The sequence below is a fragment of the Xylocopa sonorina genome, chromosome 11 (genome assembly GCF_050948175.1).
Source record: "Xylocopa sonorina isolate GNS202 chromosome 11, iyXylSono1_principal, whole genome shotgun sequence".
Classification (NCBI taxonomy): domain Eukaryota; kingdom Metazoa; phylum Arthropoda; class Insecta; order Hymenoptera; family Apidae; genus Xylocopa; species Xylocopa sonorina.
In genome coordinates this window covers 10,851,161-10,878,330 of record NC_135203.1, presented here as the reverse complement: position 1 = coordinate 10,878,330, position 27,170 = coordinate 10,851,161, and the positions used below count along the sequence as shown (strand labels likewise).

At 49.1% G+C, this 27,170-nt stretch overlaps 1 protein-coding gene across 1 annotated transcript; it reads left to right on the top strand.

Moving 5' to 3' along the window:
* Positions 1-1,930: 1,930 nt before the first annotated feature.
* Ldd (lipid droplet defective) lies at positions 1,931-25,415 on the top strand. The gene is made up of 49 exons (XM_076904353.1): positions 1,931-2,014; positions 2,109-2,332; positions 2,448-2,590; positions 2,677-2,807; positions 2,905-3,290; positions 3,387-3,695; positions 3,766-4,021; positions 4,109-4,309; positions 4,380-4,594; positions 4,687-4,897; positions 4,966-5,345; positions 5,641-5,926; positions 5,993-6,187; positions 6,255-6,472; positions 6,546-6,730; positions 6,819-7,357; positions 7,435-7,815; positions 7,922-8,557; positions 8,640-8,828; positions 8,903-8,985; positions 9,067-9,223; positions 9,294-9,475; positions 9,555-10,178; positions 10,355-10,485; positions 10,563-10,885; positions 10,957-11,146; positions 11,221-11,361; positions 11,448-11,771; positions 11,867-12,362; positions 12,436-12,556; positions 12,619-12,809; positions 12,878-13,016; positions 13,117-13,324; positions 14,028-14,168; positions 15,147-15,336; positions 15,462-15,659; positions 15,764-16,273; positions 16,364-16,539; positions 16,620-16,887; positions 16,976-17,075; positions 17,150-17,292; positions 17,376-17,576; positions 17,951-18,131; positions 18,202-18,314; positions 18,390-19,215; positions 19,597-19,745; positions 19,842-20,024; positions 21,210-21,453; positions 24,645-25,415. The coding sequence occupies exons 1-49, from the start codon at positions 1,952-1,954 to the stop codon at positions 24,768-24,770; spliced, it is 12,207 nt and encodes a 4,068-aa protein (XP_076760468.1). The 5' UTR covers positions 1,931-1,951; the 3' UTR covers positions 24,771-25,415.
* Positions 25,416-27,170: the final 1,755 nt, after the last annotated feature.

The window sequence follows — 27,170 nt, the reverse complement described above, 5'->3', positions numbered from 1 at the left end:
CATAATTATTATAAAACACGATATAATTTATTTGTTCGTTACATCATTACTCACCCTTTCTGTGGGAATAAATTAGACCAGAAACTTCATATTGTTTCGCACAATCGTTGTAATAAATATTTGCCCGGATGATTTATCGCGCGTTTTACTCGAGGCACAGTAGCCAGGCTGGTATTATTTACAAATGCAGTGAAAGTGCAGACAATTTGCAACGCGCTAACGAATGAAACCATCTTCTTAACGGACCGCCTCTCTTTGTCGAACGGGTTTCTCTACGCCTGATAACTTAGCGATCGACAAGCATCGACCTTAATGCCACGACCATAGATTCATGGCCGCGTAACTGTTAGATTGCGTCATTAAAAACCTTATCCGATTTATCCGGCTGGATATGAAGATAAATAAATATTCATATCTCTGGTCATAGCGTTCGCGGAAGCGAGGAACTTTGAGTTCGAAAGTTGAGCAACGGAAAATCCGCGCTCGCAAGTCGAAATCTTCCACGCCGGCCGCTGGACTTTTGTCAATTGTCAAGTCCCCTCGCAGTTTCGACGCGAGCCTGTTTTCGTTTCCTTTTAACGGTCCCAAACACTCGGCAGTTTTCGCCACTCGGATGGCTTCTTCGAGGCTTTTCGCAAACGCGTATCCGCGACCACTGGCGATTATACAAATGACAGAGCGAGGATGATGTTTTCAAATCAATAATTACTTCGCATCTTGGTAATAAAATCTTCAACTGGGATAATGAGGGGTCTGCGAACGAGTTGCAAAGCCGGTATGTATGCGTGCCTGAACACGCCACTCATCTCGAGGACGACCGCGGAGAAGGCAAACAGGTCGTTTTAAATATTTATTCCCAGAGGCAGCTCGATTTTTGCGTCCCCGATGTCGATCGTTTTAGATAAACGACAGTTGTTGTCCCGCGCTGGGCGAATTTATATTCGGTCTATTAATTTTATAACTGGCGGGCGTCGCGGAATAATGAAGGGGTGGGAAGGAGCCAATATGATACCCGTGCGGGTTGATCTATCATTTAATTTCGTAATTGAAACAATGCGAAACAGTGCGGGAGCTGGCAAAACGGCGAGGAAATGAACAAATAAATCAGCCAGGTGGTGGTTGTTCTTGCCCTTCCGCGGCGACCGCCCCGTGTATTGGCTGTAAAATGTTCGAGGGGCCGCGTACGAACGGTAACATCGGTTCTGTTAATAAATGAACGCGATCGGACTAATTTCGCGAGCCTTCGATGTCAAAGGCAGCGCCTCGTTTCGATGCGCATTAAATTCCGGTTTAATATTCAACCGTAATTTATTCGCTGGAAATTAAAATACAGCGGAGCCTCGAAGCACTGGCCGTCGTCCTTGTTCCCGTGCGTGTTTATTTCGGTCGGGAACGAAGGTTGCACGCGGAATGAAGGCGCGCGCGTGTTACGGGCCGAGCGATCGACTTCGTTCCTCGCACGAAAAAGCAATCCGCTCGGTTCATTGTTCCGTTTCCCCGCAATGGACCCCGGCGGAACACGCGACAGACTGAAGCGCATTTCCTGTTGCCGGTGTATCGACAGACACGCTTGTTACGCTCTTCAAATATTTGTTTCTGGCCTGCGCGGTGGATCAGCGAGCGGTTTCGCCTCTACTGATCTTGATTTATGGATCGAGCCACGTTTTTCGAGTGCTCGGGGCCATCGATTCTGCGTTGGCGTTTCCGAAAAATTCCAACGAAGAGCGACCGCGAGGGATCTGGGTAAAAAGAGTCGAACTCGACCAGTCTCGCCTCTCTCTTTTCCTCTCTCTCTCTCTATCTCTCTCGCTTTTCTGTCAAGGGACAAAAGCAGAGGAGAACGCGGCAGAGTTGAATTCTGACGTGAAAGAGATGTGGAAGCACGCGATCACGGTAGAGTGCATCGATCCATGTGCGATTCGTTTTGCAGGTTTAAATCGCCCCCGCGAAAATGTGGGCCGACCAGATCGGGCTTCTGCTATGGAAGAACTACATCGTGCGAAAACGTCAACCGGTAATTATAACATATACCAGAGTAACGAGGTTTGTCCGAAGTTCTGACCAGCGTAACGACAGCTGAAAGCACACGCGTAAACTTGAATGTTTAGGGGATATTGGCGCTGGTATTCGTATGGCCCGTACTCGTGTTCATGATCCTCTACACGATCCGCGACAACGTCGATCCAAAGTACTATCCAACTTGCCAATTTCCTGCGAGGTCGATGCCGCAGAATGGGTTGCTTCTATTCGTTCAGAGTTTCGTCTGCAGCATCGGGAACCCCTGCGACCCTCTGCCGGAATACGAAGAAGTTCCCACTTATGGAAACGCCACGTTAGTCCACAAACTTTTAATACTATCAGCTAATAACCTGCTTTTTTTTAGCCATCGTCGTCGTAAAAAATTGCGAGATTTAGCGACGAGTAATAGAAATGCATTTCCACGATAGTCTAGGTCCGCTGGTGATGGATTTGCAGCCCATGCTCGGTAACGAGACGATTCTTTCCGCCGTCAGCACGTTACCAAACAGCATCCAGCTCCTGAAATCAATGGCGCAGATACTCACCAGACCGGAAATCAAGGCGCTGTTCGGTACGCATGCACGAACCTCTCAACACCTCATTTACTATCCGTGGATATCCGTGAATTTACATCGAGCGTCGCATTTGTCGAACTAGATCGGGGCATTCGATTGGGCGATCTGTTCAACAACCACGAGGGAATCAAGAGCTACCTCAGGATTCAGATGCCGTACGCGCGCAAGGGATTGATCGACGAGCTGTTCGACTCGTCCATAAAGTTGCTATACGTCAGTATCGAGCGATCGAGACGCGGAGGCTCGTCGCGGACGATCGATCGAATCTCCCGACGTGGTTGTTTTCAACTTTTACTCGAACGATTTTCAGCTCATCGAGGCGTTCGGCTCGTCTAATATCGACGGGGTGATATGCTCGCCGAGAAGTTTGAGGAAGTACCTGATCCTACCGAACGAGAACGACTACGCGGAGATCTCGAAGATCCTTTGTGACGTCGAATCGAAGATGATACCTGACATACTCGAAAGTTTGTCGAAGCACCTTGATTTTTCCGGCCTGTTCGAAATGATGGACCGGGTAATGGCGAAGTTCCGCGACTACGATCTCTTCGAGGACGTGAAGCGAGCGTTCGAAACGATTCTGGACCTTGAGATCGTGAGGAAGAATGTCCCGGAGTACTTGAAGGCACGCGAATGGGTGCCAAAGATGATAATGGTCTTCAAGAACGTCACGTTCAAAGAGGTCGATCTTACATTGTGAGTAGTAGTAATTAGAAATACGATTCTTCGTGTTCGATGAAACAGCGAGGGGAAATAAAGAGGAGTGAATGATTCTCTCGAATGAAATTCCAGCGTGAACAAGTCGCTGGAAGTTTTGGACCCGCTGTTCTCGGATGAACGTGATTGGACTATCGCGCGTCGAGCATTCTTGAGATTGCAAAAGTTGCTGGAGTTGGCGAAAGAGATAGAGAAGGGTCGAGTTATCGAGTCGTCCGACGATTTCTTCGCGATAATGAATCGTTTGGCTAGCACCGTGCGAAACGTATCCGCGAGCGGGGGAAAAAATCTGACTCAAGTGTTGGACCTGGGCGTCGCCATTTTGCACGACACCGCCAGACTGGCGAGAAAGATCCTGGATCATCACACGGATGAGTTTCAGCTGTGAGGATTTTTCAATTGCACGCGCGCGCGAAATTCTATTCAAATCGTTACCAGCATGGTCGTTTTACAGATCAGCGGAAATATTGGACGGGCTAAGGAACTTCTTGTCGGATAACGTCCTAGCCACGTTCAGTTACATCGCGTCCTTTATGCAAACGATCGTCAGAATGGTGCACCACGCCGCCATCATCCACGAAGACGTCCCTTATAGGATTTACGATATTTCCCTGAAGCACAACGACACTGTGCAAAAGTTGCTGAACGACATCGATCCAAATGCCTATCGAACTTTGGTTAATTCCTTCTCCAGACTGAACTTCGTAGAGGTTTGACGAATACCCTCACGCTCTCTTCCACACCTTTGCCCGCTAATGGAATGCGCGTAAAGCTCGGTCGGGGTTCTTCCATTTCAGAAATTCGTGGATGAAGTTAAGCGTACGAGACCCGAGGACTACTTCTGCGAGGAGGAGACGCTGAACGAAATTTTCGGGAGCTTCAAAGGTGGCAGCGTAGACGGGGCGAACCGCGTCAGAGAACTGCTCTGCAGCGATTCCGGGAAGGAGTTCATCTCGGACGTGTACGAAAGTTTCGAGCTGAAGAACTTCGAGGCCATTGTAAGCATTGCGTTCCCCTGGCATCGATCGAGCCGTTCTTATGATACGTGCTCTCTCACGTTTCTGGCAGGTGACCGACACGTTGCTGACGGTCGTCAACATGGCGTTCCAGCAAGTGGTCAGCGTCGAGAAAGCGAATCTGACGTCGGTCGTGAGCGACACGTCGAAATTGGTGTTGTTCTTGAAATCGCCTCGAAAATCGCCGCCTGACTGGTCCGTCTTCAAGTTCAACGAACAATGGCGCGAGGCGTTCGAAGAAACCGCACCGGAAGGAAGATTGGACCTGTGAGCGAAACCATCGGATATTTTTTCGATCTGTACCTTAAAGCTTAATGTAGAAACGGTCTCTAAAAGTAACGTCTTTCTGTTCCATTCAGTTTGGGTATACACTTGAGCATAGCGAAATCAGTGGGCTACCGTAGCTTGTCATACGTGACTATTAAGCCTGATCTGGAGAACATGGACATACTGGCCGAGCTGATCCTGCAGAATTTAGGGGAAAATCCGATGAGCTGGATTGGCGATGTTAGGCGCAACAAGATGCAGCTGATCGAGTCGTTCTATCTGACTGTAATGGATAACGACAGGGTTGGTAATCGTTTGACTTTTATTTTCGATTAGTACCAACATTCTTCATTGTTTTCTTTATTTTACAGGCTTTGAAGATTCTAGAATACGACAACTTCACCAGGGCCTACTGCACGGACCCGAATCCCCCGGCTTTACTCAATTTTCCAAAGGGCTCGAACGAGACAGCGTTGAAGGCGCTCGTTTGCCGCATCTCGAAGTCCGTGCAAACCGAGTTGGAGTTGAACATTACGGAAATTTACCTGAGAGAGGAGGCGCGCGGCAGAAACAGGGGATCGTTCAATTGGACGGACTTCAACGCGAGAACGATCGAGATCTATCGGTACATCGACAGTCTGATCTACCAGCAGGACACTAGCTACGACTACGCCAAGTTGGACAAGTTGAAAAGAGAGTTCGAAATATTCTGGAGCACGGACATTGGCGTGAAGGAGGTGTTGGAGATGAGGTATGCAAGCGTTGCGCCCTGGCTGATCGAGGTCTAACGATTTCATCGTGGTCTGCGATTTTTTGCCGCGCACGGTTACTTCGAATACCGATTTCGTCGCTACGCGTACCCGCTGACTGTTGCATTCTTGTCTACGCGACACGTAGCTCGCGCAGTTCCGCGATGAAATCGGACCCGCCATTTCCGGGGCACAACGGAATCGATGAGAGAAATGTTACTTAGATAGAAGTATCTGCGTCACCCCTTAAAATGACGGCAGATATTTAGTTTGGTGACGCGTTGCATCTTTCTGCAGCGTAGGTTTGATCTGCAAGTTCTTCAGCCTGATGGAGAACCCCCTTTTCCGCTCGAAAACAGGCGGATGGAAGGAAATGTCCGCGATTGCTTGGGCGTCCTCGGTGCTTTTCGACTACGTCGAGAGGGTCGCTGATCAGGTTGAGAGAGACAAGTACGCGGTAAGGCTCTCCGAAATATTGGAGGACATGCCGCAGACGGAAATTCTTTTGAGTTCTATCCTGAGGAATATCTCCCCCCTGATTCTCGATGTCGTCGACATCATCACGATGAAACCGATTCATCTCGTAAGTACCTCGGAGTCCGTTCGATATTCGTTCGTAAATGCTCGAGGGTCCTGTTCTCCACGTTAGATATCCGTTTTGGACGATTACAAATCGCGGGAGGAACAATGGCCCTGCATACGAAACGAGAGCGTCGGATCCGCCATGGAGTTGCGAAACGGTACTCGCGAAATAGTACGAGAGATCGAGAGGATATCGTGCAATCCGGCTTTGTTTATTCGAGAATGGAAGGAGCAGCCTGTGTTGACGAAAGCCAGAAAGATAGTAAGTGGCCTGCGAGAATTCGTTCTCGACGTTTCCACGGCGCGATGCTCAACGAAGCGGATGCTAGTTTCAGCGCAAAGACCACGTCGAACTTCCGCCCTTCAATTGGACACAGGGTTACACGAAGTTCCGTCGAGTGGTTAAAAAAATCGACGATCTGATCGAAGGTATATCCGAGCTCACTCAAGACGAACAACCGGAATTGTGGGGACACTTGGAAAGCCTCGTACCGGAAGTTGAGGGCTTATTCGAGGACAGGTGGCCGGGTGTGAAGAATGACACTAAGTAAGCGCGTTATATGTTACACTCATCACAATTTTGCTTCTCGTTACAATTTTTCACGTGTCCGTTTATTTAGAACCATCCTTGAGTACGTCGACCTGGAATTGGACAAGATCGTGGCTGCTTTCAAAAGCAATCTTCCGGCCAGCGAAGTTTGGACAGAGTCAATTTCTATCGAGAATCGTATACTAGTTTTTACCAAATTCGCTTCTTACGCGATTCACAAACTTTTAACGACCGCTACCGACATATTACGGGACGGTGAGTTCTGAACGGTCTCCAAGATCGCGCTTCTTTTCTACTTCGCTGCGAACAAAATTATTAATAAAAACTCGACCCCCTCTTTCAGCATCGTCGCATTCTTACGAAAAATTCGGGAAGCTCAGCCTCCTACCGTTGTTAGGATTCTCCACGAGAACACCGATCTCGATTTATTACAACAAGTTACCCTACGTTTTGGCTACGATAATCAACGGCTTGTCGGACATAGAAAACGATTTCCAGATGGAAGAACTGACGACACAGCCTCCCGATAGAATTTGTACTCGCTTGTTCGAGTTGTGGACCGACTACGTCATTGGTCTTACGCCTGAGGAATATAGAATACTGAAAAATTTCACCTGCGATGGTGATCCTGAGAATTTCAACGTCTACACCGATTTGTACCTGGTTACATCGACTATGTGGAGAAGGCCAGTTAATAGCTACCCATCGCACGCGATGGCTGTGATCGGCGATGCGTACGATTTCGCTTCGGAAGTATCGAAATTGATGAAGAACACAAGGGAGAAAACCGTGATAATCGAGCCGCCATTTTCGATGTCCTATCTGTCGACGACCCTTCACACGCTGAAAGATAGTTTAATTAAAACAAATACCAGCAGCAAGGTGGATCGATTGTTCTATTACCCCTTTACGCGCCCTGAATGCATGAGTATCTGTGACGATGGTAACTCGTTTTTCAGATTGTGGAGACGACCAATTACAGATTCTTAATCGAGGGTATTAGTCTGTTTCTGAATCACGTTACGCACGCAATAACAACACTCAAGGTACGGAATGGCCATATCAACATGTGGGACTTGGTTGAGAGCGGCGACGGTCATCAGCTGTTGAAGATCCTCGACACTCACCCTGGAGAAACGATCAATCTGGCGATCAATCTTGCCTCGATTCAATATACAATGAATCACTCCATGTCGTACGAGGAATTAAGGAATACCGTGTGCAAGTTACTATTGAAATGGAACTATTGGTCCGCTCCGGATCATACTCGATTTATACACGAAATTTGCTCTTTCGATCCTGAACAATTATTGGCTAGTGTTACCAGCGTAGAGTTCGTCGTAAGTAAAGAACCAAGCTTTTGAAAAAGTCTGCTAATGCATCCCACATATTTTTTAAGCATCTCGTATCGTTTTCACTCTTCGTAATACTGTGCATTATTAGCAGCGCGTCGTGATGAATCGTGGAACCGTGACAAAGGTAACGCCCTTGAGCTCCTCCGTCCCCAAACTGTTGGACGCCATATTTAATCTTGAAACGAACGGAAGCAACATTGTTATAAAGTCAAACATATTCAATATCACAACTTTGAGAGACTTGTTGAACGAAACATCGGTTGACGAGCGCGACGACAAGAGAAATTGGCTACACAGCTATGCAGTACAGGTGGCAGAGTCCAGTCGCGGGAACCTGCGCATCATATACCCCACGTTAGTCAGGCAGTTCCAGCTGATGGACGCTGCGTACGACATTCTGGCTGGTGGTGACATTTGGCAGAAGCTACGGAACGCCTACGAGAATGCCAAGCTGAAACCGCTCCTGACTCTGATAGAGGATTTGCCAAATCTCGTCATTAGCGCCGTTGACACTTTCGTGAAGTCGGAGAGACTGAACGATTTCATGGAGAAGCTGGCATTGGGCGAGGTCTACCCTTGTTACATCGATAAATATTTGATCGTGCCCAGTTTTGTCAGGAAGAAGGTAATCGTGTCGAGCATCTCGAACTTCTGCGAGAAACTTTTATATGGGTTTAACTGGCGGACGTATTTAACAGACGTGCTCCCTCTCAACGTTAAGTACGAGGTACGACGTTCGACTATAGGATTCGTGGAAAATCCACTCCGCGTTATCGCGACGTTGTTGCAATTTTCGAACATTCTTATAGGAAGCTCTAGCAGCGATGGAATACTCAGGAAACTATAACGCGTCCTATCTTTTCGAGGTGATGAATCATTGTAAGGGTACGTTCACTCGACTTGTTTTCGAAGGATTCAAGGAGCCCAAGATCCCCACGTGGTGGACGTCCTTCAGGGAAGGCACATTCGAGGACTTCCTGTCCGAGTACAAGAAAGAGGCGAGTTGCGAGATTTTCGTCAAACACCCGCTCGACTAGCCGCTTAACGTCTCACGTCATAAATTGTTTTCCAGGACCCGCGAGAGCTCGCTCACTCAGCAGTGAGAAAAATCTTCTCGACTGCTAAGAAGATTCTGAATTCCACCAGGAATACCGAGTAAGTTACGACGATCGCGCGTTAGTATCCGTGGAATTTGTTTATTAAGCGCCATCCTCTCATTAGGGAATTTTCTTCCAGAGAGTGCTGCGTCACGTTCCCCCTTGAGATTCTAAATTCCCAGCTGGTCAAACATCAGCAATACGCGAACCTCCTCTGCCACCTGTATCGATTGAACATGTCGCAGATCGAAGATACCCTAAACTACGATTTCCACTGGAATAAAACTGCCAGCATGGTAAGCGGCAATTTTAATTCGTGACTCCATTTGTCCCTTTCGTGCCTACGTAAATTTCACGTTCCTCCAGATACAAGGCTTCAGGTACCTGAGCGTGAAACGAACGAGAGAAGATCTGGTGGACACCGTCGAGGTGACTCTGCACCAAATCGTCGACATTATAGCGAATTTCCAGAACGAGACCTACAAGGATACGGTCAACGAATGCTTCTACAATTTCGTAGGGAAGCCAGCCTATTCCAGACCCGGGCTGTAAGCAGGCGAAATCCTTCTCTCTCGAGTCTGATTAATAAATGTCACTTGCAATCGCTAAAATCAAGTTCCATCGTAGGTACACGACCATGCTCCTGGGTATACTGTACTCCCTGCAGAAGAACGTGGCCATCCTTGACACGGGACGGAACCACAAGAACATCGTCGCGTTGTCCAAGATCGCGGAGACGTACGTACCGATCTGGAAGCCTCTGCGCGACGTGGTAAAGCCGACGGACATTGAGGAGGTCGAGTCGTTCTTGCCTGGCGCGATGATTAACGTGAACGCGGTGCTGAACGACGGGAACGGGTCCCTCTGTCGTACGAAGCCGGAATGCCGGAATGGCACGGTTCTGTACAATTACCTGGCCTCGAGGAAGGCGAGAAAAGTGTTCCAGTACGAGCCGGCAGGGTCGAATTACCACTCTCTGGCGGAGATCGCGGATCGATTGTCGACGAGCCTCGACCTGGATCGGATCGATCGCGACGCGAGGCAGTGGCGAACGAACGCGACGTGGGAGTTAACGTGGCTAAAGGAGATCCTGAGGCACTTGTCCGTCGTTATCGAGGAGAGCGGCAATCTGCTCGACATCGCGAGTAAAATAGACTTCCAGAACATCTCGAACGTCCTAGGGATTCCCGATGTCGTCGACGGAGTAGTTAATATACTGAAGGATAAGACGGTGGACAAGCTTTTCGACGGGTAAGAATGCCACGATCGAGCGCGCGAGATTAGACGAGGTGGTAGGTCCGAGTGATTCAAGTTGCGCATAAGTCGTACACCTTCTCGGGTGTCGACGTTTTCCTTTTTACGTTCCGCACTCGATGTACGCGCGCGATTTCTATCGGTTGTATGGCTCACGCGAAGGATTTTTGTAGAATGAAGGAAATGGTGGAGGACGTGAAGCCGTTCATCCAGGATCAAAGCACGCTGGACGACGTTTATCGAATAATCGAGGCGCTGGAGTCGATGGATATCTTCAAGAATTTAGGCCTGCTCGACATGAAATGTACGAACCCGCTCGCTGCGAAGCGAAATGCCTCGAGACGTTCGACTCGGTGACCCGGCTGATATTTTTATTTCCAGACGTTATCAAAGACATGTTCGACAACTGGGACGTGGTGAGATCGTATTTGGTCGATAAGATCGGAATTTCGAACGACGTCGCGTTGACGCTGAGCCAGGCGAAGCTAGACATGATTTCCGTTTTCGTGAAGGAGAGAAGGGTCCTCAGCCTGAAGGAGATTATCTGCTCGCCGGAGAAACTGAACGATATGTTGAATTTTAACAGCGGGATTATCACCACCGAGGAAGTCAGCTCCACCTTCTGTCAATTGAAAGACTTGCAGACGCAGAACGTGACCATAACGCTGATCAAGAATTTAAACTTCGATTACATATTCAAGACCGTGAGTGAGAAAATATTAATGGCCAATATCCGGCGTTACACGAAGTTTGCCATTATTCTTGCTCGTTTTAGCTTATGAGCGCGAACGTGAAAAATATATTGGCCAACGCAAACTTGACGGCGACGGAGGGTGAAATGGTATTGAATAATCTCGGAGTCGCCGCGGAGTTATTGCCATTCTTCAGGGAGAAACTTTCCTCTCGGATACCATCGGCGGAGGCGTTGGAAACAGATGCGCAGGAAGCGGACCAAACAGTCTCCAGTAAGTTATGTAAAATTTGGGAACCGGATTAATGCAGTTTGGGCGTTCAATAAATATTCAAATGCGTTTCGCAGCTTTGAAGTTCCTGCAGGATTCGAGTCAGATGCTGTGCGGCCGACCGATGGTCTCCGACAACGGCGCCTTGTACAAAATCATCTCGCAGTTGCAGGACAACAGCAAAGAGTTCGACAGAACCGAACTCGACTCTTTACCAAGTACGTGTCCATCGATGAAAAGAATCGAAAGCTAAAAAAAAAAAAAACGTGGGAGAAATTAAAAATAAGAATTTCCGTTTGTTCAGCCGAGTTCTGCAGAAAAACCTACAAAGACATAGTAGCCATGGGAGGCGGGAAAATTATATGGTCCTACGTGAAACCTTTGCTGCGCGGTCAAATCCTTTACGCTCCCAACACCACGATAATCAACAGCGTGATGGCTCTAGCGAACAGGACGTTCGTGGAAATGGAACACTTCGGTGTACTGATGAACAGTTTCGAGGAGACTCTGAACTCGTTGGCGAACCTATCCGACATGAGCGACAACTTGAAAGATCTCGAGGACATGATGTCCTCGGACGTTATAAAGATCGCGATCAGATCGTTTGGCGGGGGTAACTTCGAAAGCGGTAGGTGGGCCCCAAAAGTATTCTCCGATCTATCTCGCCCTGGCTCCTTCGAAACGCAAACGATCGAGTGTCCTCTGAAATGTCTCTTATTCCAGGAGATTTCACCGGGATGAATCTCAGCGAGATTTCGTGGCGACTTAAGAGGTCTAAACGTTTGATCACGATGGTGGGCATGTTGAATGATTTATTGGAGTGCGTGCTCGTGGATCGAATAAGAGGATTTCGGTCCGAGGAGGAAATGGAGGCGCAGGCACGGATTCTGATGGAGACGCGGGAGTTTTTAGCCGGTGTTGTCTTTTTGGATAAACCCTTGAAGAAGTCCAAGCGGTCCTTGGAGCAGGAGTTGCCCGACAATGTGGTCTACAAAATTCGAATGGACGTGGACTACGTGCAGTCCACGAAGAGGCTGAAAAATCAATTCTGGGTACCCGGTCCGGAGAGCAGTTTCATCGAGCATTTAAGATATCTCAGAGGGTTCGTGCAGCTTCAGGATTCGATCGATCGAGCGATCATAAGGACGAAGAGTCGAAGAGATCAGAATTGGAAGACGATGACGCAGCAGATGCCGTATCCTTGCTGGAAGGACGTACCGTGAGTGTCACTCGTTTATTATCTCTTTGCATTACAATTTTAATCGATCCTACGAGACACCTTCGAATCGTAGCTTCCAAACAACCCTCTACGAGTCTCAAGGTATTCAAGTTTGCTTCTTCGTCGCGTTAATGATGTGCGTTGGAGCGGCCGTCAGACACATCGTCTGGGAACGTGAATCTCAAAATGCGATGGTAAGGAAACATTGATATTTATCGTTTAATAGCAACGATCAGTTAACGAATGTCGTTTGCAGGTGATGAGCGTGATGGGATTGAAGCCTTGGAGGAACACCATGGCCTGGTTCATCACCACGTTTATAGAACTCCTAATCGTGATGTTCTCCATAGCTACGATTCTTCTGGGTGGTAAAATCTTACCAAGATCCGATCCTTCTTTAGTTTTGATCATGATGATCGACTACGCGTTCGCCATCGTGACGTTCTGGTAAGCTCGATCAAATTGTTTATTATCGAATAACTTGTCTCTATTAAAACACATGATCTAATTTTCAGCTACATGATCTCGACGATGTGTAGCTCGGCTAGCTTGGCCGCGATCACAACCGTGGTCATGTTCTTGCTGACATTCATGCCGTACGTCATCGTCATTGCTATGGAGGCGGTTATAGGTCTCGGCTCTAAGCTTCTCATCGTAAGTCATCTTCACTCACTATTGTTTTCGCAAAAACTATAGGCGCGATAACTTCTGTCTCTTGATTCTTTATACGCGAGTGGTCCCATGAAACTTTCAGTGTCTCAGCATGTCGACCAGCTTCTGTTACGGTTGCCTGTACGCGGCGAGAAAGGAAGTTCAAGGCGTTGGGCTGACTTGGAGCGGAATGTGGGAGGAATCCAGCCCCGGCGATTCGATGTCTCTGGGTTTGGTGCTGCTAATGATCGCCATCGACGGTTGCCTTTACGCCATAATTGGTTATCTCGTCGTCAGATACACGAATTCAGGTAGAAACTTGGTAAACCTCCTCGCATTCCGGCAGCAACTCGACTGAATTGTTAGAACTCTGTAGAATCGACCTTTGAACGTTTGGTGGAGGTATCAGAAGCCGTAGAGTCTTGTACAACTTAAACTGTTCTCTTTTTTTGTTTCCTTTTTTTTTGTCATTGGTGTTGCATCAAAAGATCGACTTGAAACGCGATGAAATGAATAACGCAGTATTCTAACATAAGATATTGTTCTCGAGGTCCCAACAGAATACTTGTGATGATTTCTGGTGCACAAAATGTCACGAATCAGTGTTTCTATTGCTGTCTGTGTACTCTCTTGTCCATAACTGTCACTAAAAATTGGGAAGGAACAAGTGGACGGTGTCGTCGATGCCGAGCGAGCGCGATCTTTAACAACCTCGAGCGTCGCACGAGGATCTCGTCGTATCCGACACCCTCCACGTGTTCGTCGCGAAGTGTCGCCGCAAAATTGCGCACAAACGTCACAAAAATCATGCCCACCGCCCACCACACGCAATCGCCACTGGTATCACGACGATAGAAAGAAAGACACCAGATGGACGGTGTCAAGGTGCGATGGATCAGTCGCGAATAGAGGAACCGTGAAAAGACCGTGTACACCGCGGTGCACCACCTGAGAGACGCCGTTGATTCGATGAGTTACTGGAAACGGTACGAGCATTGGCGCATCATTTTCCAGGCAGGGGATGTCACGATCTGAGGTCCCGTAGCCTATGGTGGGCCGACACACGCTCTCTCTATGGCAGGCCGGGCTACCTCACCTTCGTCAACAACCTCTATTTCACTAACGACGTTCTCCACCCTTCAGCCATTTACCAAGGTATCGCACTCGCACGCTCCAACGCTCTCGCACGATATATTTCAGCTTCTCTTTCCACCCTCGCTTCCGGCGTTTCCAACGCGCCCCCTCCCATTTTATTCAAGCCCCATCTGCGCTGTTCAAACGTTCGCGAATATATAATATACACATATATTTTTCAGTCCCTCTGTCTCTCTCTCTCTCTCTCTCTTTCTCTCTCTCTGTTTATCCCCCGTCGCGCGTTTCGTTCCATGTTTATTTTCCTTCGAATTCGCCAACCCCCATCGGGGGCTCCGTGTATTCCCGTCGGCGATGGGAATTTTTGTGCGAGAGGAATCGCGAGAGAGTCGTCGCGTTCGGAATTACGGGGCCGTCGAAAGTGAAACGTAATCTAATCTGCATAAACGGGATCGGCCAGCCGTCCGTTCCGTGGAACCCGGCACAGGGGCGAAGAGCTATTCGAATATTTGGATTGCGCCGAATATGCAAATGCCCGCTTCTACTTCCGCGGGGATGGAGAGCTACGCGCGCGGCCGCTTAATTTATTCAACGTTACAGTCCGGATGCATCCTGGAACAGCTGTTCCGCGAGGATTCTTCCCGATGGCCCACCTGTGCACGCGTTTGCTCGAGTTACACGCGAATCGTCGGGCCGTGCCACGATATCAAAGGTTCGCCGTCGCGCGCGGGCTTTCGCAATTCTTCCTGCTCCTCCACGTTCCCTCAGTGTCCGTCTAGGATACCTGGAACCGCACGCTGATACGCTGCATGCCACGCATGAACGATACAGAATGCGTCTCCTCCTCGCAAAGGAACGAACATCGCGCTCGTTCCTACATCTTTCAACGATAAACAAGATTTTTCCTCGTGGACATTCTAATCTGCTTTTGCAATGATTAAACGAAGCTGTATGCATTATGAGAAAGCTTGCTTTTGAAACTACCGCTGGTTACGAATTAGAAATATACACTGTGTCTATTGTACCGTGCGTGCAATGTAGATGACGAGAGTGACGCTAGCAGCCAGGTGGTGAGCGAGAAGCAAGCGGGGGTGAGATTCGAGGGTGTCAGAAAAGTGTACAACACCGATCAAGGTGAGGTCGTAGCCGTGGACGATTTCACCCTGAAACTCTGCGAGGGAGAAGTGACCAGCCTCCTAGGGAGGAACGGTGCCGGGAAAACGACCATCATGTGCGTGAGCAATGCGAACTAATACTTGCAACGTCGTTCAAACGGCTCCTCGATTGCCGTTTACCATAAACGGTTGATATTCAGATTCATTCAGCCGTACGTTTGAGCTTGTGCTACCATTTCAGCAAGATGCTGACGGGGATGCTGGCGCCAACCAACGGTGAGATCTGTTTGAACGGCGAGGAGGGCTGCAAGCCCGACATAGGGGTCTGCCCGCAGGATAACGTGCTCATCGGCACTTTGACGCCCAGGGAGCATTTAATTTTTTACGCGAAGCTGAAGCAACCGGTGGAGGACGCGAGCATGCAACGGAACGTGAACGAGTACGTTCGTCGAGTGGCGTTGTCCAAAAAAAAAATTCCATCCCCAAAACCCTGTCCGTGACGTTGGAATCCGCGATTACATACCCCGTCGCCTCTGCCCGCAGGATGTTGACATCTCTGGAGTTGGGTAAACAGGAGCACGAACCAGTGTACCGGCTCTCTGGCGGCACAAAGAGACGGCTCTGCGTGGCTTTGGCGTTCCTCGGTTCTCCAAAGCTGGTGATCCTGGATGAGCCAGGCGCCGGGGTCGATCCGGCCGCGAGGCGCAGGATCTGGCGGCTAATCGATCAGCACAGGATCGGCAGGACCGTCGTTCTGTCGACTCATCACCTGGACGAGGCTGACATGCTCAGCGACACGGTGGTCGTGATGCACAAGGGAAAAATACTTTGCACAGGGTCGCCGTTGTCGTTGAAGATGATGCACGGAAGCGGGTACAGGCTTCTCGTCTCGTTCCCCGCTGATCGTGACGCGGACTCCGTCGAACGGAAGAAACTGGAGAGTCTGAAGAGCGTGATCGAGGATGCGGTGCCAAACGCGGTGATCAACGAAGTATCTGGTATAGAGGTGGCTGTTACCTTACCTTTTCAGGGGAAGAATGGTATACACAATAAGTAGGTTGATCGTTTTAAGCCTAATTAATCGACGCGGAGGGTGGTAGACTGCTCGAGTTTGATTAAGCGTTTTTTTTTATTCGATTTTAGTATTGCTCAAGCCGCAAAGGTTTTGGAGGACAATCGCAAGACGTTAGGTTACTCCCATTTCTCTTTGGAATGCGATAGTTTGGAGAGGGTGTTTCTAGATTTGTGCGCTAGGGCAGAAGATGGATCGTCTGCTACAAGGGGTAGTCAGGATAGCGTTATCACCGTGGACAATATCGGTACGTGATATAGATGAAACGATTTTTAATTTATCTTTTATACGTAGGTAGGTAATGTGGAAGGTTCAATTCTTGAATAGGTCAAACAACAACCAAGGATGACGTTGATTTGATTGACTTCGGCCCTTCCTTGTACCGCTCTCCTATCAGACAGATGAAAGCTTTGCTGAAGAAACGGATATGGCACTTCAAAAAGGACTGGTTAACATTCATAGCCGGTCTCCTCTTGCCAACCATATTCGTTGCGGTTGCTATGGGATTCTCTTTGATCAGACCTCCATCCGCGGACGAGCCGCCATTAGTGCTCACACCGAAATTATACGACACTCATCCGACGTACTTTTACAGGTACGCCAACGGTCTGCTTGATTAATTATTAAATTGATATCAGTTACAAGCGTTTGTCTTCTTTTTTTCTTTTTTTTTTTTTTTTTAGCATCGATAACGGCGACGATTCGTTCCTGCAACACGTGTCCTTCCAATTGCACGATCGATTTGGAGATGACTACGCTGGCGCCTGGCAAACGCTGCCTAATGTACGACATTTGTAGAATCACATTAGGACGGGTAAACGTTTACGCTTCCAATGTAAACATTTTTTATTCATTAGGACACAGGTACGTGCCAGTGTTTGGAGGGTCAACAGGTATGCCATGGCGTGTCCCAGGCTGTCGAGGGTCTCCTGCAAGTATTGCCTGGCAAGCCTACCCTAGATTGGATAGTGTCGACTCACCAAGAGTACATAGAGAAACGGTACTGTCAATAGAAAAGGAACGATCGTCCAGTTTCGCGAATCGAAATTTAATACGATTAATCCTAATTACGATATCTCACAGATACGGAGGGTGGTCGTTATCTCACAGTAAAGAGGGGCCGCTTTTCGTCGTCTGGTTCAACAACAAGGGTCACCATGCGCTGCCATCCTATTTGAGCGCCCTGAACGAGGCGATCCTAAGAGCGTCTGGTGTTCCTGGTCATCTGACGACCTTGAATCATCCCCTGAAGCTCTCCAGCGATCAGCTGAATCGGACGACCTTGTACGCTCCCGTTTTTTATAATCGCTGTACCAACGGGAAGAAGAACAATACGCGTAACATTACTCGTAACCGCCGCTGCGTTTTGATAAACGGGACCCAATTAAGATGGAAGATTAGCATGGCCGCGTTTATTTCACCGTGTCGGCTAAATGCAGCGGGAGCCGTGCGTAGTAAAATCGCGGTCATTGCGTTTACTTTTAATTAACTCGCGCGATGGCTACGCGATCGTGTCGCCGGCACATTTCATCCGGATTTCGCGGCTTTCATTATTCGAATCGTATTTCCATCCGGTTAATCGCCTTAGCAATTTCGCCCCGCGATTCTTGTCGGTCGGATTCAACATTAACAGTTTCGACCATCATCCCTTCGCGTAGATTGCAACACGTGGCGGACGTTGGGGTGGCTTTGGTGCTGCTGTTGGCGTTCAGCTTGGTGGCCGCGCAAGGCTCGAAGGAATTGGTCAGGGAAAGGTTAACAGAGGAAAAGAGAATCCTCTACTTGGCAGGCGTCCATCCGGTTACCTACTGGACGGCTGCATTAATTTGGGACTTCATCGTGAGTGGCCGATAAAATCGAAACGGCGCGGAAGGTTATAAGTTATAAAATTCAAATTCTGCTCCTCCAGGTGTTCGGCTGTTCCGTTGCGTTGGCCGTGGTGGTCTTCGAAATTTTCGGGCTACCAGCGTACGTCGCTAGGGACAACCTGCCTGGGATCTGCCTGCTGCTGTTCCTCTTCGCGTAAGGTTCACTCGCGTGTAATTTATTATTCCGTTGCTGGGGTGGCCCTGATCGATCGCACTTGTACTACCACAGGTGGGCAGCGTTACCATTCTCGCATTTAACGGAGAAGGTCTTCGACGATTCGAGCATGTCGAACATGGTCCTCTTCTGCGTGAACACGTTCATAGGCGTCGCTTCCCTGGCCACGATCCTGGTGATCGACATTCTAGGGAAAACGAAGACCGCGGAGAACGCGCGGGACGTGTTGCACAACATTCTGCTGATCTTCCCCCAATACGCTCTGGGCGATGCGCTGGTGCAGATATCGCGGAACGACATCACGGCTCAGTTGCTCGAGAAATTCCACATGGACACTTACAAATCGCCTCTGAGCTGGGACCTCTTGGGCCCCCATTACGTTTACTTGACCTTCGTCGGTTTGGCGCTGTTCTCGTTGAACCTGATGATCGAGTGTCGAATGCTGCCCAGCTGGAGGAGGCAGAGGAGTCCGTACGAGGCGGTGCAGGAGGACGAGGACGTGTCAAAGGAGCGGATGAGGGTGGAGGGCGGCATGTCGGACGACATTCTGCAGACGGTGAAACTCCGTAAGGAATACAGGAGCGTTTACGGCACGAATGTAGCCGTTCAAAATTTAAGCATCGGAGTGCAAGCCGGAAAGTGTTTCGGGCTTCTGGGGACGAACGGAGCCGGAAAGAGCACCACGTTTCGGATGTTGACTACGGAGATCATACCAACGGCGGGGAGGATTATTTTGGGAGGGAAAGAGATCGGCTCGGGGCCGCTGTGCAGCGGCGAAGTCGGTTATTGCCCTCAGAGCGACGCTCTCGACGGTTTTCTGACTCCGCATCAGTGTCTGACGATTCACGGGGAAGTTTGCGGGCTGAGTAACGTTCCCAAGGTGAGGGTTGATTTACGTCGAAACTTTCTGTCCCCGTCCACGGTCCTCGAGTTTACCCGCGGACCTTTAAATAACTTCCATCCTGCCCCCCGGTGCAGTCTTGGATTCTGTTTTTAATTATTTCATCGTTCGAACTTCCGGTTGTTAGCGTAAAAGGCGAGCCGTTGGAAATCTGTCGCGATTCTTTTTTTTCTCCGCCCTTCTCTCTCGTTTCCACCGGACGAAAAACTCCGCGCAGATAAATCGTGAAAGTTGCACTTTTAAGACGCTCCTCCTTTCCTTCCTTCCTTCCGTCCTTCCTTCCTCACTTGCTTGCTACGATACGTGCCATCCGCCTAGCAGGAATTTAATATTGTCCCCGTGAAAAATTGTTTCTTTCAGATGGTCGAGTCCACGTTGCAGAGACTCGATCTGTTGAAATACGCGCATAAGAGGGTGAGCAATCTCAGTGGTGGTAATAAAAGGAAACTATGCGCGGCCTTGAGCGTGCTGGCGCCGGTTCCCGTGGTCCTCATGGACGAGCCAACGAGGTAACACTCCATTGGACCATTCGTTAAGAGCTTGGTTACTTAATGAACACGAAACTCACGTGTCGTATTTGTTTTTTTTTTTTTTGTTACTCGCAGTGGCATGGACCCCGCCACGAAGGACCTGATGGCCAAAACGATCAAACGCATGACCAAAAATCAGTGTTGCGTGATCCTTACGTCGCACAGCGTGGTCGAGTGCGAGAATCTGTGCAACAGGGTCGGTATTCTTGCCAAGGCTGGCCTCAGGTGTATAGGCTCGCCGCATCATCTGAAGCACAAGTAAGCGTCTCGATCGATCGCGCCATGTTTTTCACTCTCGCGTTTCGCAAGATTCCAAAGTATCCGATATTAATAACCTATGAACGAGCGACGCAATGCGTTCAATTATTTCGAAACGAACACGCAGGGCCCAGGATTAATTTACAACCGGTGCATTTTAATGATGTTGTTCCAACTGATGGGTCGTTCGTGTCGTTTACGATCCCTCGTGAAGGCTTCCCGACGAAATTCGCAACGCAACCATTTGTTCGCCGCTCCGTGCGCCCCTCGTCCGCGCCACGCGTTGCGCGATTGATTTTTAATTTCGCCCATCGTTTTCCGCGCAACGGCTCGATTCCCTTCGCTGGGAATTCCATCAGATTTCACTGCCATTCCTCGAACCGGTCGGAGATTACATTTCGGTTACAGCGATACCTCGCCTCGATCGTCCCACGCGGCACCCTCCGCGCGGGATACAACGCGCTGGGCGCCATAAATATTTAGCTGTAGCTTGCAGCCAGCACCCCGTAACGCGGGGAAAATGTCCGTCTTATATCTCGTACTTGTTTTCTCCTCGCGATCCTCCGCGCCATCGTGCTCTCGACTCGTTCGTATTTTCCGGTGAACGTCGCGCGTAAACGTTGGTACACGCTCGTGTAGTTTCAGCTCGTATCGGCGATTGATCGTGGCAGATCGCAGAAAAATGCGAACACGACTCTCGCGGGTAATTAAATTAACCTGGAACTTCTGTTATCGGTACTGAAAGGCTTGTTTAATAGAGCCGCGAAGAGGGATATCGGGGAGTGCTTTGACCGGTTCTCTCGCTCCGTCGCTGGCTCTCTCTCTTCCAAATGGTCATGTAAATTTACGGAGGTGTAGCTACCAGCAGCCTGGCCTTTCCCACAGCATAATTTATCGACGCCGATACACGTGTATCGGTGTAAATGAATACGAATAGATGGATCTGTCGGTGAACGCGGCCGGGACGCGATAAATATTTGTTGCGCGTTGCTTTCGCCGAGCCATTTTCGTTTCACCTGTTCCCCATTCCGGGAGAATGCCTTTGTTTCGCGTTTTCCTTTCCTCGCGGTTCGCGTTCCTCTCCGCGATCTCGAGAAGACGCTCCCTTTCGACGCTCCTTCAGTCCTCGATTCGTTCAGAGAACGATCTTGGAATATTAACGCTGGCTCGCATCTCTTTTGACAGGTTTGGCGAGGGCTACATAGCGTTCCTCCGGTTCAGAGAGCCCGTCTCGTCCGCGGATCTGAGGAGAGCCATAGTGAAGTACTTCCCGCAGGCTGTGGTCTCCTCGAGGCAGGCCAGCGCCGCTCGTTTGCTGGTGCCGCGTAGCCAGGACATGCCAGTGAGCACCAGCTTCAATAAACTGAAGCTACTAGCCGAGGAACTGAAAGCCACGGACTACACGTTGACGCATAGTTCGCTCGATCAGGTACGTATCGGAACAGGTTCAAGCGAATCATTTTAAATGGAATCGAAAACGATCTGCGATCGATAGAAAAGAAAGGAGACAACGGTATAGAACAGCAGTTGGAAATGAACGCAAATGGTCGAATCGAACGCGAATCGATACACGAGAGACTGTTCCGTGCAATATGCATTGGTCTTGTCTCGAACAGATGATGCACATCCTGTGCACGCTGCCACCAGGCTGTTCGACCAAGGACGATCGCGTTCCACCCGAGGAATATTAATGGATCTGCCGTCTTAGACCTCGCGCTTGTGTGCAGTATGGTTTCCGGGAGACTAAGAACCGTCTGGTTCTCCTTAAGCCTCCCTAAACGCTTCCCGATTCGTCTAAACGCACGCGTCTAGGAGCCTACGCCACCACTATTATCCCGCCAGACTGTTCTCAATTAATTCTATTCGTTTAATTTCGATTCAACTCGCCTTTAATCAAGTGTTTAACTTCAATCGTCTCGAGGAATGTTAACGACGCGCCATCGAGGCCTTTCTCGCTAGATTCCATTAACTTCCGCGCATATTTTCACCTCCAAGTTTTTCGTTTAAACGAAGAGTCGCGTCAATAGTAAAGACGAGGAGCCGCCTGTTAATCGACACGTCTGATCGATGGTTGTTTCCTTTTCGTCGTCCTCGAGGACGACGACGTATCGTCCTTCGAGGCGAGTCGCGCGTCCTCCGCGATTGTCTCCGCCATTTTCCAAGAGATTACGCAAGCACCGCGGATGGCGTGCCGCGTGAAATGCAATTAGAGGTCGATGGAACGCGTGCCGCAAGGCGGAGGGAAAAAGGAGGAGAGAAGAAATTTGCATTCCCTGCCGGTACGCTTTCCACCCCTGTCGAATCCACGCGAGGAATTCCCTCGCAGATTCACCGCCCCCTTCGGGAGCCGCGAATTTGAATGGGCCTGTTAGTAAAGGAAGCGCAGTTTCAACGCTAATTAAAAAAGTTACACCTCGAAAGTTTGCGACCGAGCTGGGAGGCGTTCAACTGCGATCTAAAGCCATTTAGACATTTTTTCCCCTCCCCATTCAACCGCGATTTTTGCGTCGAGAGTTTCGTGGTTCCTTCGTGGTTTGCTGTTTAAACATTTTTCTATTCGAGTTTTGGCTACTTGAAGATTCTCTTCGACGTTCGAATTATTCGTACGCGAGCGACAACGAGGCTGACGTTCGAATAAGCGCAAGATTCCGCGTCCCTGGTTCGATTCAATGGGGATGATGTTCGCATGGTTCGTTCGCGTCTACCTACGCGGTAGCGTCCCGTCTTCTTAAATGGAGATAAGATCCCAGTGACCGTTTGTATACGCGGCTGCCACGGGATTTCTTGATCCGGTTATGTTTATCCGTACACAAAGCTCATCTTTAGAGATTAACTCGGCTTGGAAGCAGCTCCTCTTTACTCTGAACCGGTCCTCGCCGTTGCCAACCCCAAAATTCACCCCTCTCTAGTTAATTTCGAACAGCTCCAGGCTTAGTTAATCGTCATTGATTTAACTGGTTACTTCGACCCGTCCTTCCTCGAGGACTTTTCTGCTCGAAACACTTAGCTCGCTTATCCTCGTCGGGGCTACGTGACTTGGAAGTTCCACGATTATGCGCCTACAGTCCTCGAGTCCTATTTTAAACCCTTATCATTGTATTATCGTATCCTGCTCCCCAGCTATTATCCTACCATCAAGAGCGGAAGTTAATTATGGCAATTATTAAAATTTCCAGTTTCTATATTAGTCTGAGCACTTTGAATCAACTGTAATTCGCTCCTTACACGCGAAGAAAACCGCGAGTGCAGAAGGTTACTCGATTGATCGCTCGAGATTACATAGAAGACAAAGTTAACGAGAACAAAATTGAGAGTGAAAAATTCCAAAACCCCGACAAAGGATACGATTCTATGAGCTGATTATAGTTCGATTAAAATGGAAATTTCTCGCGAAATATTCGAGGTAGATACGTAGATTTCATACGTAATCGCGTAAGATTTCTCGAAGTCCCGACTCGAGTTCATCTCGACGAAGGGATCGACTTGAAAGGGAATCCTTGTCGATGTCGGATCGAAAGGACGAAGATCCACGAGGGATGGTAAATTCGTTCTAATTCGCAGACGAAGAGTCGCGCTGGCGATTACTCGGGACTCGTTTCTTAATCGAGTCCGATTTCCGTTAATGCTTTTTACGCGCGCGAAAAACAGCGTAGAGGTCGAACGAAAGAAGTGGAAACAGATTTCTCCGGCGCGAATAACAGCGCTGGACGTCGACGCGGTGAAATCCGGTTGAGGAATCGATTTTCGTGGAAAACTGAAGCCGACCGGTTCTCGCGATTCTAATTCTATACGATATCGTACTCTACACGACAGTTTCGATCGTTGAAGCAATTTGGCCCGCGCGCGTCGTACGATTACTTTTTATCCGCGTCGATGGGAAAATACGGCGCGCGAGCGGAACATTTAAAAATCGTCGACGAGAAATCGATTGGCGTCGGGTGTCGCGGTGAAACTTTTTCGCAGGATAGAACCAGTAACGCGAGACCAATTTCTGTCCGGTTATCCTCGAAACGACCGCGAACGTGTCGCCGCGCGGTCCCGTTTTCGCCTTCTCCAGGGTCAGCTCGTATGCAAACCGCGCGAATTCCTTGACCATCCTCGAAGCCTCTCATTTGGTATCCCTTATTCTTCCTGATTTATCCCACTTCTTTATGAACTGATACGACACACAGGAGTCGATGGAACGCGGCAACGCCACGATTGGAAGCTCGCGCGCCTTCGTTCTTGTCAGAGACTCGTGCACAACCTTCACGGTTTGTATTCCCGGTAATTATCGATCGATCTGTCGCGATACGCTCGATCGTGGATAAATTCGTCGCAAAAATTTCAGCCACCTATAAACGTCGAACGTCGCGATGACTCGCGTGACAAGTAGATGGGAAATGGCCATCGACAGGGAAACAGACGGGTTACGAGTCCGCTGGCGATGGTTCTCGTTTATATCGCGCTATGTTTTTTCTATCGTTGCAGCGGACGTTGTATTTTCAACGAAAGTAACCGAGGGAATTCATATTTCGGTTTTTGTGATTCTTTTTCGGTTTTTCGTTTTTAATTTGCGCGGTGGAGCAGGGGCGAGATGGGGTGAGACGGAATGGTTAATTGAACGTTTCAATGTTGCAGGTGCTCGTTAATTTTTCGGAGGAGATGGACAACGAGAGCGACGGGTCGGTTTACACGCAGAGCAGCAGCAACAACGTCTCGAATATATTTTCCAGCATGGACACCATACACATGGAAACGTTCTGATCCTGAGCCCCGGTGGTTGCGCGAACTTCGATTTCACCTGTTACCTATTGCCAATTTCTATTTAACGCGAGCTTCACCCGTTCACGAATCTATCCTTCATATCGACACATGGGCCGTGGTTCATTTCTGTGATAGCTTTACTTCCGTTCTCTGGCGCCACGTTAGGCGCGCGTACGATCAAGGCCAAGCAACTGCCTGCCACTTAAACGAACGAGTGCTCAGTAATTATTTTATTTCCAGTTACACGTTAGCTATCGATCTCCACGCAAATAACGATCGATACGAATTTTTATACACTTCTGACTCCTCGCGGGGTTCGGTATATTCAGCGGGTCGTCGATTTTCGATCGTCGCGAGTCGTGGGCGCGAACCGCAGCCTCAATTTCGAGACACCAGCTCGGATCCAGAGGCATTCGTCCATAAGACCTTATTTCATCCGCGATAAAGCGGGCTCGCGTTGCATAAAGCGAAGAAATCAGGTCAGCTATGTAAAAATTTCCATGCTCACGGATAAATACGGAACGCTTATCGCCGGTTTTCCTCGTGCGTCAACAACGTTACACGAACGCGTCGATTGATCGTAGATAAATATTATATAACGTCTCGAAGATTTTACGAACCAGTTTCACTGTACGACCTGCCTATTATTACTCAAGTTATGAAAAAAAAGAAAAGGTTCCTTTTAAGAAAAGATCGAGTTGCGATTTCAACCATCCAGTTTTACGATCCATCCATATTTCATGTACAGGTACGCGGACGAGAAAAGGAACACGGTTCGACGTCGAGCAACAGAGCGATATCTCTGCTGTACAATTGATTACCCGTTGCTTTCAAGTACGCGTGCCACTCGAGGAACGCGGTGCTTGGTGAAAAAATTCGAGAAAATCGATAACGACACAGGTGAAACGGTGTCGTAATAGTCGCCGCCCGACCCAGTGTTTATCGATTACGCCAGTGAAATCCGGTACGCGCGGGAACGGTTCGCATGCCACGCGAAACGAAATTCTCCGCCGCAGATAGTCGGAGCGATTACACGTTATCGCGTAATTAATCCAGCATAATTAATTTCGCTATCGTCATCCTTCGCGCAGGCTGCGGATGAGACGCGCGAGTGTCGCAGCGAGGGAAATTCACCTTGACATTGGAGAACGCGCGTTCTCCACCAGCAAGATTAACGGAGCCACAGTCGAAGGGCCAATTACGAGGGGAGGGGAGAAACGAATCGATTATCGGACGTTCGTACGAGTTTCTTCGGGTCTGAACGCGTGATCGATACGAAACGATATGGTAGGAGTGTTTGCAGGCGCGCCCAAATCGTAATTGTTTCTCAAACAGACGCGGAAAGAGCGTGAAATTGTTCCATTCGGTCTCACCGCGGCTCGTTTTCGAAGCGTGCATTAATTCTCGCTTCGTCTCCTTGCTCTCTTCTTTTTTTCTGTCTCTCGTCCCGCGGATCGTCGCGGATAAAGTTGGACGAATCGAACAGACGACTGTTCGCCAGCGAAACAATTTAGAATAACTCTGGTTCGACTGGAAGCGGATTGTCCGAGTTGAAGACTGTTCGAAACGAACCTCTCGCCGTCTTCTCGATTAAACGAACGCTGCGGTGCGCAGTGGGACCGGACAGTTGTCGCGCTCAGACAGGGAGAGGTATTTGGAGAACGGAAACGACACCATCGCTAGAGGAATCGTTCTGCGTCCTCGTCTCTCTCCACTCGCTCGCTTTTTATATTTATAACCGCGATTATTCGCGGATTTGTCTGCCAGATATCATTACGAACGGGATTAACATCGACGAGAGCCTCGTCGACTACGCGGTGGACGCTTCACTCGCATTAAAAATCGATCCTCGCCTCTCGATCCGTCCTTGAAACTCGTTCGTTCGCAGATTAGTCATTCTTATCGTTCGCACGTATGCGAAGGCGTAGCGAAATTTTGCCAAACGACTCCGAATGAAACTCGCGTGGACATTATCGACGTTATCCGACAGGGATAAGTAAGCCGATCGGTAGGAGGGAGGCTCGTCTCGAATTAGAGCGCATATTAAGCAGCACTCCGGCCGAATTGGGTACGTGACGGGACTCGGTTTGGTCCAGGGGACTTTAAGGGGGATAAGAAACGAAGACAGGGATTAAGTCCCGTCGATTTCGCCCGATACAGGAAGCGGGACACGTTATTAGCTCCGCCTGGATCCTCTGCTGCACGGAAGGAGAACGGCGGAATTAGGAGCCGGCGTTGATCTTGAATTAATCTCTGGAGGAAAAGCGCTAGGCGGAATTTCAGCCGGCGCCGGGATTTAAATGCGAACGGGGACGATTTATCGCGGTGCCATTTGCACGGTGAACGGATTTTCATTTCTACCTAGCCAGGGGGACGTTCGAAGGATCGATCAATGACGAC